The following is an 18,756-nucleotide window of genomic DNA, read 5'->3' on the forward strand; positions in this document are numbered from 1 at the left end:
CCTCGTCCCATCCCCATCCCAGAGCCCCTCCGCAGCAGCTCTCCCGTCTCCGGGCTGTGGGATGCGCAGAGCTGCTCCTCCTTGGCTGCAGAGGGCTCAGGACAGCTCGAGCTGCAGTTCTGCTGCTGCCCTGGAGATGGTTCTCTCCACCCGCCTGATGCAGGAGTTGTTTCTGCCGCCTGGGCAGGAGCCCGTGGACCTCGCAGCTTCCCCCTGGGGTGCCCTGGCTCTCCTGGCAGGATCTGCCTGGGGCAAAGTGCTGATCCATGGTGTCTCCTGGGAGAGCATCTAGCGCTGGTGGATCCCGAGAGATATAAGGCTTTAGGGGTGCGGGCGCTTGGTTCTCCAACACCGCACGTCCTGCTTTGTGTTTCATCTCCTCCTCTTCCCTTTTTCCTCCCTGAAAGGCTGGAAGAATGAAGGTGGTGGTTGGCCTCATAAGAGCAGAGATGCTCTTACTGCATCTCTGTGTTTCCTCACAGAGCTGGAAGGGCAGCATGCGGTGCAGATCATAGAATTGCTTGGTTGGAGAAGACTTTTGAGGTTGAGTCCAACTGCCCCTGTCCACCACTAAACCACATCCCTGAGTACCTCATCCATGTGCCTTTTTAACCTCTCTGGGGATGGAACCTACACCACCGCCCTGGGCAGCCTCTGCCAAGGCTTCACCACTTTCTCCATGAAGAAGTGTTTCCTAATATTCCAACTAAACCTTCCTGGATGAACTTGAGGCCATTCCCCCTCGTCCTACCACCTGTAACTTGGGAGAAGAGCCCAGTACACACCTCACCACAACCTCCTTTCCAGGAGGTGCAGAGAGTGATGAGGTTTCCCCTCAGCCTCCTCTTCTCCATCCCCGGGGTCCTCAGATGCCTCTCAAAACCCTTGTTCAGCCCCTTCCGCAGCTCCGTTCCCTTCTCCAGACACGCTCCAGCCCCTCCAGGTCCTTCTTGGAGTGAGGGGCTCAGAACCAAACTCAAGATTCGAGGTGTGGCCTCGCCAGAGCCGAGCATGGGGGGATGATCCCTTTCCTGCTCCTGCTGGCCACGATGTTCCTGATCCAAGCCAGGATGTACCAAGCTCAGGAGGCAGAAGGAGGCGGTTGCTCTTGGTATGGTGCGTTCCGCACTGAGCCTGCTCAGATTGTCCATTTTTTTGTGTTTCCCTCAGGGGTGTGGGTTCATGTTTCCCTGCAGTCCATCCCCATGGAGTTGTCCCCATGCGCCTGCAGTCCTTCTGTCCTGAGGAATCGCTCCACTTGCTGAGCACAGATCAGCTTCTGTGAGGGCTGCTCCACAGCTCAGCTTCTTCTGGATGGGAGTTGTCTCCATGCCATATTTGTGCCATGATCGTAGAATCATGGAATGGTTTGGGATGGAAAGGACCTCAAAGCCCATCCATTCCAATCCCACTGCCATGGGCATGGACACCTCCCACTGGATCAGGGGCTCCAAGCCCCATCCAGCCTGGCCTTCAACACCTCCAGGGATGGGGCAGCCACCACTGCTCTGGGCACCCTGGGCCAGGGCCTCCCCACCCTCACAGGAGAATGTTCCTCCCTAAGATCTCATCTCAATCTCCTCTCTTTCAGCTCAAAACCGTTCCCCCCATCCTATCCCTGCACTCCCTGACCAAGAGCCCCTCCCCAGCTTTCCTGGAGCCTCTTTCCCTGCTGGGAACTTCTGTAAGGTCTCCCTGCAGCCTTCTCTTCTCCAGGCTGAACAACCCCAACTGTCCCAGCCTGTCCTCGTACAGGAGGTGCTCCAGCCCTTGGACCACCTCTGTGGCCTCCTCTGTACCTGTTCCAGGAGCATCATCTCCTTGCCCTGCTGAGGACTCCAGAACTGGACACGGGGCTCCAGGTGGGATCCTGGATCCCCTCCTTCTCTGCTGGTCCCATGGCTCAGGATGCAGCCCAGGACACGGTTGGTCTCTGGGCTGCAAGACATTGCCACTTCATGTTGAGCTTCTCACCCATTAGCACCTCAAGTCCTTCTCCTCAGGGCCGCTCCCACCCTGTGGTGCTCCAGAGAGCTGAGTGAGATCTGAATGGAGTCGCTTTGGCAGGAAGGGGCAGATTCTGCCAACAGGCAGGGCTTGACGCAGAAGCACTCGGGTTGCAATAAAAGGTAAAGCTGAACTTGGAGCCCCTGTTAACCCCTCTCCCTACATCTGTTGGTGTCGCCCTGGTCCACCTGAGTCTCTTCCTCCAGGTCTGCGTGTGTCCTTGCAAGTGTACCTGTGAGCTCTTACTGCTGCAGCTCTGTCATCGTGTGTCCTTGGCCTCATGTTTGTGTCCATCTGATTTATCCGTGACCATGGGCTAGAAGAAACCTCTTTCTGCCTTGGTCTCCTCTTCAAACCCCTCTAAGAACACCACGGTGTGACAAACTGAATCAAAGTCTTCATAAAAACATCAGCAAAAACATTCTCCGTTCTCCATTTTTGTAAGAGAACAATGACTGGAGAGCATCTTCTCTCACAGGGTGGGGACCACGCGGCAGAGCATCTCTGGTTGATGAGTGGTGGAGGTTTGGGGGCTGTGGAAGCTGGCACCAGTGTGTAGACCTGTGTGTGTCTCTCCTCCAGTGTTGCCGTGTCCCTCGGCAGCACAGCTGCCAGGTGGCTGCTCGGGAGCATCATTAGACACCGTTCCAAATGGCACAGGCAGGAGTGGTTCAGCGCTCGGTGGAAAATGAGTTGGTGATGGATAGCACTGGTGATGCCAAAGCCGTTGGAATATCAACATCTGAAGAGCAGCCAGGGCTCCAGCAAGGGACTCCTCCTCTCTCTGCTCTGCTGCTGGTGTGTGGGGACAGTACTGCTCTGTGTCCCCTCTCTCTTCTGGCTGTGGTCTCTGAGGAATGGAAACTGTGAGTCTGTAACTGGTGGCCGAGAATCCCAGCCTGGAGAATGGGAGGTGAGTGATGGCCAAAGTTTGGTGACCTTCCTCGATGAGTGCGCACATCGCTGTTTTCCCTGACCTGATTTGCTTATGGATATGAGTTGGTAGAGGACAGGTATGGTTGGACTCGATCTCAGAGGTCTTTTCTGACCTAGGGATTCTATGATGCTATTGGCACTGTCATGGGACTGAGGGTCTACAGCATCCTTGGAGCTGTGTCTCCATCCATGTTCTCCCAGCAATGACTGCTGCAAACCATTTCCTTGACCGTTGTTTTTCTCCAAACTTGGTTTTCTCTGGGGACTTGGATGTACACAACAATAATGCTGCTTTCTCCATCTCCCCTGCTCACCATCATTAATTATGTGAAAAAGTGAGGTCTTACCCAATATCCTCCATTTCCAAGGCCATGAAACAATGGGCGTCATAAACCATCCTTGCTGTGGTGTCTTCTCCTTGCACAGCCCTGGGTTCCCTGCTGCTGAAGACCTGCTCTCTGGTAGGGTGTCCCCTCCGATGGGGGCTTTAGGAGCCCCAGCAACTGCCCCGTGGTGCCGAGGAACTCGGGACGGGGCAGAGTCCTCCTCTGGGGCCTGAGGACAGAGATGAGGTGGGGGCCAAGTGTCTTCTCCCATCAGCAACGTGCTCTGGGTTGGGTGAGGGACGATTCCCCGGCAGTGACCTGTGTGGTCTCTGGGTGGGATGTGGGTGCTTCGGGCTGAGGCTGGAGAAGAGGATGACTCGGGCCCCGTGAGGAACGGCTGCTGGAGGCCATGCTCCGGTTTTCCCATTAGCGAGTGTTTAGTTCAGCGTTTTAAATAATTGTGTCCTCGGAATGATATTTAAAATCCATTTGGGAGGCAATGAGGCAGGAAAGTGGCTGTGCCATTGTGATGACGCTGCGCGGGCCGCGCCACACATGCATATTACAAACTCGTTACAGCCTCGTTTACACACGCGCTTCTCGCTCCCCACGCAACCTCTCTCCGATGCTCCTAACAGTCCTTCCCCACCATGGCTGCTTCTGCTGGGCGCCAGGGATAAACGTGCTTGGTGTCACCTGGAGCAAGGAGGGCAGTTGGGTGATGGACTTTGGAACGGGGACATGTGGGACACGCTTGGTGATGGGGCTGTGTCTTGGGCGTCCCGTCCCTGGTGAGACCCTGGCCCAGGTTGCCCGGGAAAGTTGTGGCTGCCCCATCCCTGGAGGTGTTCCAGGCCAGGTTGGATGGGTCCTGGGCAGCCTGATCCGGTGGGATGTCCCTGCCCATGGCAGGGGGGTTGGAACTAGATGATCTTCAAAGTCCCTTCCAACCCAAAATATTCTATGATCCTTCACCTGTGCTCCATGCCCAGTGCCAAACTAGGTTCCCTTCACAACAAACCCTTGCACTTGTGGCGTTGAGGGCTCCAGATCCTGGAGCACCAAGGCTCTGGAGATGGCTGAGAGAGGCGTTGCAGCGCCTTTGTTGGGTTGGTTGTGAAGGTGAGTGCCAGCACGTGTTTTGGAATGTCCATGGGCAGCTTCACGATCTGGAGGATCTGGGCATGAGGGAGAAGATGGAGCAGCACCTTCAGCAGTGGTTCATAGAGTCATGGGATGACTCGAGTTGGAAGGGACCTCAAAGCACTTCCAGTCCCATCCCCTCTACCATGGGCAGGGACACCTCCCACTGGACCAGAGATGAGATCTTAGGAAGAAATGTTCTCCTGTGGGGGGTGGGGAGTCCCTGGCACAGGTTGCCCAGAGCAGTGGTGGCTGCCCCATCCCTAGATGTGTTCAAGTCTAGGTTGGATAGGGCTTGGAGCAACCTGATCCAGTGGGAGGTGTCCCTGCCCATGGCATGGGGTGGGACTGGATGGGCTTTGAGGTCTCTTCTGACACAAATCATCCCGTGAGAATCCTATGGTGCAGTTCAGGAGATAAGTGAGATGGAGCCCACGCGATGGCTTCTAACAAACCCTCGTGCCTTGGGGCAGCGTGGTCCAGGAGATGGATAAAGCCAGGTGGTCGATGTGGCAGTTCTGTGTAGAGACAAATGGTCTGAGCTCTGCCATTCCTGTCATCCCTTGGTCATTCCTGCCTGTCTCTGCCACGTCACCCCATGACCGCAGATGCTCTCAGGTCCAGGATCAGGCAGTGACAGCCGGCTGGAATACCCACCACAGCTGATGAGTCCCTGGTGGTGTTGCTGACACTCAGAGCCTGCCCAGATGGAAGGTTCTTGTGTTGGCAGGGACCCAGCAATTAACAAGTCCGTTACAGGAGAGTAGCATCACAGAATCCCTACCTTGGAAAAGACCTTTGAGATCATCAAGTCCAAACATACCTCCCCACTGCTAAACCATAGCCCTCAGCACCTCATCTGCCCATCGTTTAAACCCCTCCAGGGACAGGAACTCCACCTCCTCCCTGGGCAGCCTCTGACAGTGCTGAGAACCCTTTCAGTGAAGAAGAAGTTTTTCCTGATGTCCAATCTGAACCTGCCCTGGTGCAACCTGAGGCCATTTCCTCTCGTCCTCTCATCCTGTCACTTGGGGAAGCAGACCAGCACCCTCCTCTCTACACCCTCCTTTCAGGCAGTTGTAGAGAGCTATGAGGTCTCCCCTCACCCTCCTCTTCTCCAGGCTAAACAGCCCCAGGGCCCTCAGCCGCCTCTCAACCCTTGTTCTCCAGACCCTTCCTCAGCTCCGTTCCCTTCTCCGGACACTCTCCAGCTCTTTCTTGGAGTGAGAGGTCCAGAACTGAACCCAGGATTCCATGTGCAGCCTCACCAGCACTGAGTGCAGGGGGATGATCCCTTCCTCACTCCTGCTGGCCACACCATGGCTGATGCCAGTCAGGATGCTGGTGGCCTTCTTGGCCACCTGGGCCACTGCTGGTTCATGTTCAGACACTGTCAACCAACACCCTCAGGTTCTCCTCTGCCGGGCAGCTTTCCAGCTGCTCTTCCCCAAGCCTGCAACTGCATGGGGTTGTTGTGTCAATTTGACAGCAAACAAAGGTTAACAGGACCCCAAACAACGATGAGCTACCACAACGTCCTAGGTGATGGGATCCACTCTGTCCTGCAGAGTGAGCTGTGATAACTGGGGCAGGGCAGGAGGCATCAGCACCTCTCACCCCTCCAAACGTGACCCACCACGGCTGAGAGGGGTGGATGGTGCAGTTGGGCATTCCCCACCCCTCAGAAGCCTGAAGATGCTTGCCAGCATCTTGAGGGTTGTGTGGGAGGTTGTGTTTTGTCAGAGGGACCTGGGATTGCTTAGTCTGGAAAAGAGGAGGATGAGAGGAGACCTCATCGCTCTCTACAACTGCCTAAAAGGAAGTAGGTGGGTGTTAGTCCCTTCTCCTGAGTGAAAAGGGATAGGATGAAAGGGAACAGCTTGAAGTTGTGCCAGGGCAGACTCAGTCTGGATATTAGGAAATATTCCTTCATAGAAAGGGTTGTCCATCACTGGCAGAGGCTGCTCAGGGCAGCAGTGGAGTCTCCATCCATGGAGGGGTTCACAGAACGTGCAAGCGTGGCGCATCAGGACAGGTTTCAGTAGGTGTGTTGGTGTTGTGTTGATGGTTGGACTGGATGATCTCAAAGGTCTTGTCCAACCTTACTGTTTCCATGGTTCTTACTGCCAGGAAGCTTGGTTCCCACCACCCAAGCTGCTTTTCCCTGGGGCTTTCCCACACGCCCTCCTTCGTTCTGCTCCTGGTGTCGGGGCAGCCCCTCTCGCTGCCCCCGTGAAGGCGCTGGGCTCCCAGGAGAAGCACCGGGAGATCACGAGGGCGTTTTTGCTTTGCAGGGAAGTCCTCTCTGCTCACTCCCTCGTGACTTCTGGCACCGCTTCTGCTGCAAGCCTTTCCCTGGTGCCTCCACCGCGATTGTCCCACCTCGCTCTGTCCTTTCCAAGTGGGAGCAGAGTGCAGAGGCTTTGCAGGGCAGAGAGGAGAGCACACAGGGAGGGCTTTGAGGCCACCCGCCGCCCTTCTCCCGTCCCTGATCTGTGCTGGTGACCACAGCAGCTGAAAATAAGCTCCTGGAAGCAGGGGAGGTGGTGAAGTGGGGCTGCCAAGTGGGACTATTTATACTGAGTGAGTCAGGGCCGTGCCTGGATCCCACCGGACACTGAGGAGAACCCAGGAGTGACCTGCAAAGGGCAGAGCCTTGGATAGGAGTCCCTTCCCTGCAGCAGCCGGTTTGCTGCAAGGCTCGGGCTCGTCCTGTTTACGCCCCGTGATGGCCTTCACCTTTCCCTCCAGCTCTGCCGCATGGCGCCCGGTGAGGTTGGATGAAGAGCAGCCGGATCCACGGAAGCGCTCTTGGCCCCGGCACTGCCACAGCAAGCGCAGCCTGAGCCTGGTTGGCCAAGGATGCCAGGACAGCCACTTGCAGCCACTGGAGTGCCGGGATCTGCTGGTACAGAACGCGCTCTTCACCGGGGACCTGGAGATGGTGCGGAAGTACTTCACCAAGGGCGCAGCCGTCAACCTCATCATCGAGGCCAAAGGCGATGAGCTGCGCTGGACCAGCAGGAAATTTGGTAGGAGTGCAGGGCTGGGGTGTGGGGGATGGAGAGACATTGGGATGGGAACGTGCATGAGCACAGGCACCAGAGAGAAGCGTTGAGAGGAGTCCCCAGCGGTGGGGACAGGGTGGTTGAAGAGGGACTGAGATGAAAAGGGTTCTGATGGGGAAGGAGAATTTCAGGGCTGTAGAACACCCGGTTTGCTGAAGGGGGACAAAGGCAGACCTACTGGGAACAGTGAGGACTGGGTCTTTGGAAGGGCTGCTGGAGAGGAGCAACATCAGGGCTGTCCTGATTGCTGGGGTAGATGAGAAAGGTGTGTGGTGTGGAGAGAGATTGCGTGGGTGAGAAGGCATTGGGTGACACCAGGATGCTTTTCCTGCCTTACACTGGGTCATCTGTTCCTCCAGTTCATAGCAATCAGAGGTCGTGGAATGCTTTGGGAGCAGCAGAGAGGTCTCAGCGGTGGCCTTCGAGTAACTGTATCCCATATCCTGAGGAAGAGGCAGGGCTGTGCTTCAGCCTCGGAGGCAGCTGCCGGGGGATCAAGCCGCAGTTGCTGCATATCTCCAGGGGCTTCCAGGTGTGAAGCAGAGCCGTTGTGATCCCAGCTCCAAGCACAGAGAAGCTGCAGAGTGGCTGATGTGGGAGGGCAAGCAGCAATCGGCTGGAGGGGGGCTGATCCAGAACCAAAGCATTTTTGGTTTGATTTCTTTGCACCCTCCAAGCTCTTCTCTTCCATGGGGTGCGTTGGGCAAGGGGAGCAGAAATCCAGTCTGCCAGATGGGTGGTGGAGGCAAGCTTGTCCAGGGTGACAGGACATTGAAGCTGTCCATCCTTGGTTCTTCCTCTTGTCCATGCTCTTCAGTGCGTCTTGCCCAGATACATCTTGTGGCTACCACACATGCTTCCAGAACCTCTAGTTCTTCTTGCTTGCCTTCTCACCAACGTCATCTGTGAGCTTTTTGGGAAGCGACAGAGCCAATGTGCTAAAGGGAGAGGTGTGCTCAGGAGTCTGGAAGAGAAGGTCTGCTTGGTGCTCTCTGTTGGTCGTGTGGTGCAGGCAGGCTCCCAGAATCTGAGGTGGAGAGTGTTGGTGATGGAGGGACCATAACTGCACACATCATGGTTGGTGGAAAATCCCCTGTGCCAGAATGGAAGAGCTGTTGGTGAAGGGCACGTTCCCAGAGGAGTGAGTTATGGAATCCTGGAATGGTTTGGGTTGCAAGGAACCCCAAAGTCCCTCCAGTCCCACCCCGTGCCATGGGCAGGGACAACTCCCATTGGATCAGGGGGCTCCAAGCCCCATCCAACCTGGCCTTGAACACCTCCAGGGATGGGGCAGCCACCACTGCTCTGGAGAACCTGTCCCAAGGCCTCCCCACCCTCACAGAACAACATTCCCTCCAGATAGCTCATCTCAATCTCCCTTCTTTCGGATCAAAACTGTTCTCTCTCATCCTATCCCCACGCTGCCCAGAGCAGTGGTGGCTGCCCCATCCCTGGAGGGGTTCAAGGCCAGGTTGGATGGGGCTTGGAGCCCCAGATCCAGTGGGAGGTGTCCCTGCCCGTGACAGGGGGTGGAACTGAATGGGCTTTGAGGTCCCTTCAAACCCAAACCATTCCATGACCCTGTGATGCTATGATTTCCACCCTTCAGGCTGCTCTGCTGCCCTGCTGAGAGCCTTTCCCTTCCCAGGCAGTGACAGCAGAGGTGCTGCTGCCCAAGAGGAGTGTCCTTGGCCTCTTGGCCCAAGCGCTTGGTCACAAGGCTTCCCAGAATAGAGCAGCTGAGACCTGAGCTGCATCCAGCCTGGGCCAAGCAGCGACGTGGCACGTCCTCCACCCCTGCGGAGTGCCCCGCGGCTGGTGGGAGCGTGGGGCACCCGTGGGGCTGCACCCACGCTCTTGGATCCTGGTGAGGCAGGAGCAAATCCTAGCCTGGTTTCTGCTCTGGGTCCTGCAGCATGGGGAGCATCACAGGCAGAGGAGACCCGAGCCAGGAGCCCATTCTCACGCAGAAGGTGGACGGCCCAGCCCGGGTCTACTGGCAGGCTCTGCTGGCCGGGGATCAGGGGGTGGTGGCCGAGATCCTCAACGATGCTCAGAACAACCTCGGTCCTAATGCTGTGTTTGACACCAGTGACCTGGAGGACTGGAAGAACTACCGCTTCAACTTCCGCCGGCTGAGTACGCAGTGGGCAGGGGCTCAGAGGGTTCTGTTCACACCAAGGGCTTCGCTGCTGCTGGGTGTATGTCCTGGGCATCCTTTGGATTATGGAGGAGTGGGTGGGATTGGGCACTGGGATCTGGTTGGGTTCCCCTGTGCGTGTTCCTGGGAGCGTGAGTACAAGGCACCTGATCCTTCTGCAGGGGTTGTGGAAGAGCATGGAGACTGCTCGGGTTCCCCCACGGGCAAAGGAGACTCCAGCTCCAGGCTGTGCTGCTGTCACCAGCCCTGCAGCCTCCATGCGCCTGTTCTGTCTGCGCGCAACCTGTGCCGGGCTGATGGCACTTCCAGTGGGTTGTGCTGGGCAAGGAATCCTCACAGCGCTCTGTTAGGTTCTTGAGATGATATAGTGTGAATGTGACCCTCTGTTAGGTCCTCCAGATGCTGGCTGCCCCATCCCTGGAGGTGTTCAAGGCCAGGTCAGATGGGGCTTGGAGGTGTCCCTGCCCATGGCAGGGGCTGGAACTGGATGGGCTTTGAGGTCCCTTCCAACCCAAATCATCCCAGAATTCCATGATTTAAACTTGCTGTCAACCAGAACCTCCAGATCGCATCCCTGGAGGTGTTCAAAGCCAGGTGGGATGGGGCTTGGAGCCCCCTGATGCAGTGGGAGGTGTCCCAGGGTTTTGGAACAGGATGGGCTTTGGAGTCTCTTCCAACCTAAACCATTCCAGGATTCTGTAATCCCTAACCACCTCGCTGCTTTCAGAGCCCCATCCACTCTGGCCTTGAAGCCCTCCAGGGATGGGGCAACCGTCACTGCTCTGGGCAATCTGGGCCAGGGCCTCCCCACCCTCACAGCAAAACGTCTCTGTAAGATCTCATCTCAATCTCCCTTCTTCCATCTCAAAACCCTTCCCCTCGTCCTGTCCCTGCACTCCCTGATCCAGAGCCCCCCCCCCAGCTTTCCTGGACCCCTTTTCTGTGCTGGAAGGACCATCAGGTCTGGTGGCCCAGGTTGCCCAGGGACAGGCAGGTCTGTGCCGGGTGCTCCTGGAGCCGTGTCCGGATGCGTCTCCCTGATCTCTCTTTCCCCGCAGGTCTGTGGTCTCTGAGCTACGCGCAGGAGCTCACCACACCGCTGCACATCACCGCGAGCCGCGGCTACACCGACTGCCTGCAGCTCCTGCTGCTGCGCGGCGCAGCTGTCGACTTCGCACCCGGCGGTAAAACCGCTCTGCACGAGGCGTGTGCTGCAGCCCGGACCGACTGCACGCGGCTGCTGCTCAGCTGCGGCGCTGACCCCGAGGCCATCTCTGAGGACGGCTACAGACCCCTGCATCTCTGCAAGAGCCCAGACTCCATCAGGTGAGTTCAACCCAGGAGATGGTGGCTTCCATCTCCCTCGAGATCCTGCTCTCTGCAAGGGGTTCTGACTCACAGCTGTGGGTGGTCTGAGGCTGCAGCGGTGGCTGCAGGATGGGGTGGGCTGGTGGTTCCAGAGATGGTTGCAGGATTGGATGGACTGTCGGCTGCAGCGATGGCTGCAGGATGGGGTGGGCTGGTGGTTCCAGCAATGGTTGCAGGATTGGATGGACTGGCAGCTGCAGCGGTGGCTGCGGGATGGGGTGTGCTGGTGGTTCCAGCAGGGGCTGCAGGATGGGGTCAGCTGGTGATTCCAGAGATAGTTGCAGGATTGGATGGACTGTCGGCTGCAGCGATGGCTGCAGGATGGGGTGGGTTGGTGACTGCAGTGGGGGCTGCAGGATTGGATGGACTGTCGGCTGCAGCAATGGCTGCAGGATGGGGTGGGCTGTTGGCCGCAGCGATGGCTGCAGGATGGGGTGGGCTGGTGACTGCAGTGGGGGCTGCAGGAAGGGGTGGGCTGTTGGCTCCCCTTTCATCCTGGCTTAAACCCACTGCTCCAGGGCACAAGGATCAGGAGTTCTGGTCTCTTGGGAACAGTGAAAGCCATGGTGTGGTGCAGACGTGGGGTGGGAAGTAGGACAGGAGCTGAGAAGAGACCCTGTCATTGTGTTATCTTGGCCCACGAAGGTGCGTCCAGCAGCTGCTGCAGCACGGCGCCAGCGTGAACAGCCGGACAGACATGGAAGATGACACGGCGCTGCACGTAGCAGCACGGCATGGCCTGGTGGACCATGTCCAGCTGCTCTTGCGCCATGGAGCAGAGCTGGAGGCGAAGAACAACGAGGGGCAGACACCGCTGAATGCTGCCTGTGCTCAGCCCCACCAACCCCAGGACATGGACCGATTCTACCTGGTGTGCCGGCTGCTGGTGGAGAGCGGCGCGAGCGTCAATGCCGCAGACAGGGACCGTCAGCACCCACTTCACCTGGCCTCCAAGAACGCCAATGCTCAGATTGCAGAGTTACTGCTGGCCCGGGGCGCAAATGTCAACGTCATGAACTACAGCGGCAACACGGCGCTGCACAACGCCCTGCAGGCAACTGCCTACAAGTTGGAGCACCACCCCGAGCTGGTGGTGCAAGCTCTGCTCAACTACGGTGCCGTCCGCGTCTGGCCCGGCTCCCTCCTCAAGGTGTGGGTCTCACAGCGGTGCTGGGAGTGTGGTGGGATGGGAAGGTTGTGAACATCGGGACACCAGTGAGAGCCGGGATGTGTCGGTCACTGCAGGGCTTGTTCTGTCCCAGCTGCTGGTGCCCTGCCAGCCTCTTCCCATGGGCTGGGAAGAGGGAATTGGCATCACTGCTGAGAATGGTGAGGAACTGGAACCCATCACCAAGGGAAGTGGTGGCTGCCCCATCCCTGGAGGTGTTCAAGGCCAGGTTGGATGGGGCTTGGAGCCCCTGATCCAGTGGAAGGTGTCCCTGCCCATGGCAGGAGATGGAACTGAATGGCTTTGAGGTCTCTTCCAACTCAAACCATTCTATGATTCCCTGAAGTTCTCTCCTGGGGTGTCTTCTGTTAGGACTTTGCCTACTGGGCTGTGTGGACAGTGCTTTCCACAGTCACTTTGCCCCAGAAAGTGTTGGTGCTTCTCCTCTTGGAGGACACGTTTCCTCTTTGGGGCGTCCCCTGGAGATCCCACTGCCTCTGCAAGGCACCAGCAAATGAAGGGTTAATTTCCTGTGTTAATTCCTGAGCAGTGCAATAATTACCCAGCCCGGAGATCAGCAGATTGCTTTCCCCTTTGGGAAAATACAGGAAAATCAACAATTAACACTAATTAATCTCCTATTAACGCCAGATAATGAGGATCACTCATAGAGCCGGAATAGACTCTGACAGCGACTGCTGGCCTGGGCCGCGGGGAGCAGGAGCCGAGCCCCCGCGCAGCCACACCGGGTGGGCGTGCTCCGGAGGACACCCACGCGTCACCTGCTCCCGCATGGCCGTGGTGCGCCTGCATGGATGTGGTGCATCCACACAGCCGTGGTAGCACCAGAGGTGTGGTGCTCCCACATAGGTGTGGTGCTCCCACGTGGATGTGGTGCACACCAGAGGTGTGGTGCACCTGCACAGAGGTGGTGCACACCAGAGGTGTGGTGCACCCACATGGACGTGGTGCACCCACATGGATGTGGTGCACACCAGAGGTGTGGTGCACCTGCACAGAGGTGGTGCACACCAGAGGTGTGGTGCACCCACATGGACGTGGTGCACCCACATGGATGTGGTGCTCCCACATGGATGTGGTGCTCCCACATGGATGTGGTGCACACCAGAGGTGTGGTGCTCCCACATTTATGTGGTACTCCCACATGGATGTGGTGCACACCAGAGGTGTGGTGCACCCACATGGACTTTGGTGCACCCACATGGATGTGGTGCACACCAGGGATGTGGTTATCAAAAGATGTGTGATGCCTCCCCAAGGCTGTGTAGCAGCTGGCAGGGGTAAAGAACCTCTTGGGATGCCTGTGCATGGAGCGTAGGGATGGAATCTCCCTGCAGCCCCATGCTGGACATCCCCATTTTGCCTTCAAGAGAGACATGGTGCCTCCATATCGCTGTGCTCAAAACGGGTGCCGGTCCAGGCCTGAGAGCAGCTCATGCTCGACTGGAAAGGTGTGAGGAGTGGAGCCTGGCATAAAGCGGTGGTGGTTGCTCACAAGAGGCTTGTGGCAGTGAGGGGGATGGAATGGGCATCCCAGCCACGAGCATCAGTCCTTGCATCTGAGGAGAGGCTGTGGAGACCCAGAGGAGGCCACGGAGGTGATGCAGCGGCTGAAGCACCTCCCGTACGAGGACAGGCTGGGAGAGTTGGGGTTGTTCAGCCTGGAGAAGAAAAGACCTTAGAGCAGCTTACGGTTCTAAAAGGGACTCCAGGAAAGCTGGGGAGGGGCTCTTGATCAGGGAGGGCAGAGACAGGATGAGGGGGGACAGTTTTGAGCTGAAAGAGGGGAGATTGAGGTGAGATCTTAGGAAGAAAAGTTCTCTTGTGAGGGTGGTGAGGCTCTGGCCCAGGTTGCCCAGAGCAGGGGTGGCTGCTCCATCCCTGGAAGGGTTCCAGGCCAGGTTGGATGGGGCTTGGAGCCCCTGATCCAGCGGGAGGTGTCCCTGCCCATGGCAGGGGATGGGACTGGAGGGGATTTGAGGTCCCTTGCAGCCCAAACCATTCTATGATGATTCCGCGAGTCTGTGTCCCAGCCACGCGTGTTGGTGTTGGCCCAGTCGCCCTCTTTGCAGGAGCGGTGCTCTGACATTTCCCACTATCAGTGTGTTTGATCTCCTGGGACAGCATGAGGAAAGGTCACCAATTCCATGGATTCACTGAGGCTGTTTCTGAGCAGCTTTTTAGGAGGTGAAGATGGTGCTTGCAGGACCTTGCCCAGAAGAGGTGTTCATCTGCTCTCTTGGACATTGGAAGGAATTTCTTTACCACAAGAGAGGTGAAGCCCTGGCAGAGGCTGCTCAGGGCAGTGGTGGAGGCACCATCCCTGGAGGGGTTCATGGAACACATGGCTGTGACACTTTAGGACGTGGCTCAGTCAACACGGTGGTGTTGGGCTGATGGTTGGACTGGATGATCTTGAAGGTCTCTTCCAACCTCAATGATTCCACGCTTCTTGCCTTGGCGCAGGTGCTGCGGTACTGCCACACCTGCCCACGCGCCGTCGAGGCCCTGATCAACAGCTATGACCGCATCCGTGTCTCCGATGACTGGGTGGAAGCGGTGCCAGCGGAGGTTGTCCAGGTGAGGGAATGCACGCGGGTGGCTGGAGAATAAGCTGGGGCGGGGGGCGCTGAGTGGGGTTTGGGAAGGGGCAGAGGTGGGGCCGGGTGGTTTGTGGGACGCAGGGGTCGTGATGTTGGGGGACAGGGAGGATGCACCATGGTGACTAAGGTGAGGGGATGCCGGTGCCACCTCTGCTCCTTCAGCTCTTTCTGCCTCTTCTCTTTCTGTAGAAATACCCACGTTTCTACCAGTCTCTCTTCTCCCTGGAGCACAGACCTCGCTCCTTGCAGCATTTGGCTCGCTGCACACTCAGGACCTTCCTGGAAGGACGGTTGCTTCAGGTCCTGCCTCAGCTGCACCTGCCCAGGGCCCTGCAGCGGTTTCTGCTGCTCAGCTTTGAGGATGTTCTCTACTAAGGGCTGTGGTTCTGGTCCTACAGTGTCCACTGTCCACCCCTACCAGCGCAGACTGCGCCTTCCCAGCCTTCTCCTTCTCCTCAAACACCTCCTGCCAGGCCACCGCACCCTTCCCATGCCGAACCCGTCGCTGTGTCCCTGTCCCAGCTAGCCTTGTCCTCTGCCTCATGCTCCAGTTCTGGAGCTTTCCTCACCCATCGTAACCAGGACAACCTCCAGGTTCACTGAGAAAAGCAGGATATGGGCGTTAGGGCATTTGTGGGACAAGGAGCAAACACACTTCCTTGGTCACAGTTTTAGTTGTAGGACATCTGTCTCCACATCCCAGATCCACAAACTCTAACTCAAACCAGGCAGCTCTGCAGCCGTGGGCTGTTGTTGGGATCCTGTCTTCAGTCACAGAATCATGGAATCTCGAGGTGGGAAAAGACCTTTGAGATTATCGAGTCCAACTGTGCCTGTCTTCTACTGAATCATATCCCAAAGCACCTCATCTGCCCATCTTTTAAACCCCTCCAGGGACGGGGACTCCACCACCTCCCAGGACAGCCCCTTCCAGTGCTTGAGAACCCTTTCAGTGAAGAAGTTTTTCCTGATGTCCAACCTGACATTAGGAATTGTTGTTTACAGTTTGTACCCAAAGGTGTTTGGACTAAACCCTGGTCTTCACACTTTCCAGAGTTGAGCTCCTGCCTTGCCTTGAGGGCTGTCCTGACAGCTCATCTGTGTGCCACGCTGTACGAGGTGGGGGGCCCTGGCCCAGAGCAGTGGTGGCTGCCCCATCCCTGGAGGGGTTCCAGGCCAGGTTGGATGGGACTTGGAGCCCCTGGTCCAGTGGGAGGGGTCCCTGCCCATGGCAGGGGGTGGTATTGGATGGGCTTTGGGGTCCCTTCCAACCCAACCCATTGCAGTGCTACAGACTTGGGGAAGCGTGGCTAGAAAGCTGTCCGGAAGAGAAGGATCTAAGGGTGTTGATTGACTGAACATGAACCAGCAGTGGCCCAGGTGGCCAAGAAGTCCAATGGCATCTTGGCTTGGATCAGGAACGGCGTGGCCAGCAGGTCCAGGGAGGTGATTTTGCCCCTGGGCTTGGCCCTGGTGAGACCACACCTCAAATACTGTGTTCGGCTCTGGGCCCCTCATGACAAGAAGGATGTTGATGCTCCGGAGCGTGTTCAGAGAAGAGCAAGGAAGCTGGGGAAGGGGCTGGAGAACGAGTCTTACAAGGAACAGCAGAGGGACCTGGGGTTGTTTAACCTAGTGGTTCCATGATTCTATGTTAATTGAGTCTCTGGCTTTTACTAATTTACCCGGGACATCCTTTGGCTGCTGCTCTGGGATTATCCGGGATGTGTGTTGATCTCCCTGCTCTGTAGTTTCTCGGCTGTCCATATGAACACGTTTAAATTCTGGAAAAGTGTTGGATTCCACCCTGACCCCCAGTTCTCTCGAGTTCCCCCTTGTGCCACGACTTGTTATAAAGGAGAAAATCAATGCTCAGTGAACTCAATTAAAGCCTCCTGGACGTGCGCCATCCTCCAGCAGATGATGAACACTGCTACTGAGACAGTTTCTCTTTCACATATTCCATAATTACTGATGGAATAGAAAATATTTGGTTACCACTGTGAAATACAAACATTATCTGTGGTTGTTTCAAATTCGGAGCACAAATAAGCTTTGAGTTCTTGGTTTTCATTGTGCAGAACGTGCGTTTGCACATGGAACCCTGGGGCAGATGCCCAGCAACTGTGATGCTTGGGACTCCCTGCTGCTGGGACATCTTGCTCCGGAATCGGCATTGCAAAAAACCTGAGAAACTGGAGAGGGTTCAGAGAAGAACCTCAAGTGAGTTCTGGACTGGACATGATTCCTGGCAGTGGGAGGTTCGGAGGCAGGTGTGGGATACTTGGAGCCCTGCGGGCAGTCGTAGGCGCTTGTTCTTCGGTCTCAGATTTACGACGCAGGAAAAGGTGACAGTGCTCTGAGAATCACAGAGTCCTGCAATGCCCTGAGCTGGAGGGGAACCACAGGAATCATCAAGTCCAGCTCCTGTGTCTGCATAGGAGAACAGACACAGCATCCTCCCTCCATCGCTGTGCTGACATCCATCATGGTCCTCACCTGCTCGCACTCTCCACCCTTGTGCTGACATCCATTGCTGGGACGTTCCGAGGTCCCAGCTGAAGATCTCATTGAGCACTGCCTGTTCTGAGTGGCTCTTAGAGGCAAATCCAGATCCAGCAGCTGAAAATTGGGGCTGAGCAAACACATATTAGAAACGAGACACATTTTTAATAGCAAGGGTAATTAATCTCCTAGTTAATTGCATCTTGGAATAGCTGATCATGGTGGATGTATATTTTTCATCTCTATCTTTTCCAAAGGCACCGCAGATCTTCCCTGGCCCGGACCAGGGTTCATCCCGTGTGGTCCTCAGCGCACATCTCAGGGGATGAAACTGCTTAATCACAGACCCGTGATCCACAGTATCCTCACTCCTCCATGCCGCTCTGTCCCACTGGGGCTGTGTTTGGCCCCAGGGGGATGGAGATGCTTCCCATGTCCCTCACCAGCGCTACTCACCCTATTGGTTCTTCATTGATGGCTCCGACTTCCCCTCAGCCTCCTTTGTGTCCGAACTGCCAGATCCCTCGGGTTCCTTGCTCTGAATTCACTGCCTGTTCTGGTTTTGGAAACAACAATAAATGGTGATGCCACTCTAATTTTACTTGAATCATGAAATCATCGAATGCCCTGATTTGGAAGGGGCCCACAAGGACCATCAAGTCCAAATCCTGTCCTTGCACAGGACAACGCCAACCATCACACCGTGTGGCTGAGGGAATGTCATCAGGCTTGGTGCCGTGACTGCTCCCCTCGGAGCTGTTCCAGTGTTCTTCCACCCTCTATGGGAAGAACCCTTTCCAACCCAACCCACCCTTGGCAGATCTTCCTGCCATTCCCTCTGGTCCAGAGAGAAAAGATCAATGCCTGCTCCTCCTCTGAGGGCTGGAGCACCTCTGACATGAGGGCAGGCTGAGAGTTGGGGTTGTTCAGCCTCGTTAATAGAAGGCTGCGGGGAGACTTTAGAGCAGCTTCCAGTAAGGAAAGGGGCTCCAGGAAAGCTGGGGAGGGGCTCTTGATCAGAGGGGACAGGATGAGAGGGAATGGGTTTGAGCTGAAAGAGGAGAGATTGAGGTGACATCTTAGGGAGAAATGTTCTCCTGTGTGGGTGGGGAGGCCATGGCCCAGGTTGCCCAGAGCAGTGGTCGCTGCCCCATTCCTGGAGGTGTTCAAGGCCAGGTTGGATGGGGCTTGGAGCCCCTGATCCAGTGGGAGGTGTCCCTGCTCATGGCACGGGGTGGGACTGGAGGGGCTTTAACGTCCCTTCCAACCTGAACCATTCTATGATTCTCCATTAAAGTTCTAGTTCTTTCCTATTTTGGAAACCTTGTCTTAGGACAGGTCCTTGGGAAGAGCCTTTTTCTGCTCTGAGATCTTGTCAGCAGCAGAACCAGGCACTTCAAAATGCTCTTTCTGCTACGAATGAGGACCCTGGATTCCTGTTTCTCCAGCC

General features: G+C 56.6%; 1 protein-coding gene across 2 annotated transcripts; it reads left to right on the top strand.

Moving 5' to 3' along the window:
* Nucleotides 1–6,880: 6,880 nt before the first annotated feature.
* Nucleotides 6,881–17,889, top strand: ASB10 (ankyrin repeat and SOCS box containing 10). Of its 2 annotated transcripts, none has more exons than XM_009563683.2 (5): nucleotides 6,881–7,444; nucleotides 10,700–10,967; nucleotides 11,655–12,159; nucleotides 14,665–14,778; nucleotides 14,991–17,889. In XM_009563683.2, exons 1-5 carry the CDS (start codon nucleotides 7,141–7,143, stop codon nucleotides 15,174–15,176), a joined length of 1,377 nt encoding a protein of 458 aa, XP_009561978.2. In that variant the 5' UTR covers nucleotides 6,881–7,140; the 3' UTR covers nucleotides 15,177–17,889. The 2 variants fall into 2 exon arrangements, with proteins under 2 accessions (XP_009561978.2, XP_053914418.1); XM_054058443.1 differs by lacking the exon at nucleotides 6,881–7,444 and adding an exon at nucleotides 9,233–9,619.
* Nucleotides 17,890–18,756: the final 867 nt, after the last annotated feature.

The sequence above is a fragment of the Cuculus canorus genome, chromosome 2 (genome assembly GCF_017976375.1).
Source record: "Cuculus canorus isolate bCucCan1 chromosome 2, bCucCan1.pri, whole genome shotgun sequence".
In the NCBI taxonomy this organism is placed as follows: Eukaryota; Metazoa; Chordata; class Aves; order Cuculiformes; family Cuculidae; genus Cuculus; species Cuculus canorus.

Coding starts and splice junctions, on each gene's coding strand:
- ASB10 (XM_009563683.2), top strand. CDS start 7,141: ATGGCCTTCACCTTTCCCTCCAGCTCTGCCGCATGGCGCCCGGTGAGG. Junction 7,445..10,699: donor CTGGACCAGCAGGAAATTTG/GTAGGAGTGCAG, acceptor CTTTCCCCGCAG/GTCTGTGGTCTCTGAGCTAC. Junction 10,968..11,654: donor AAGAGCCCAGACTCCATCAG/GTGAGTTCAACC, acceptor TGGCCCACGAAG/GTGCGTCCAGCAGCTGCTGC.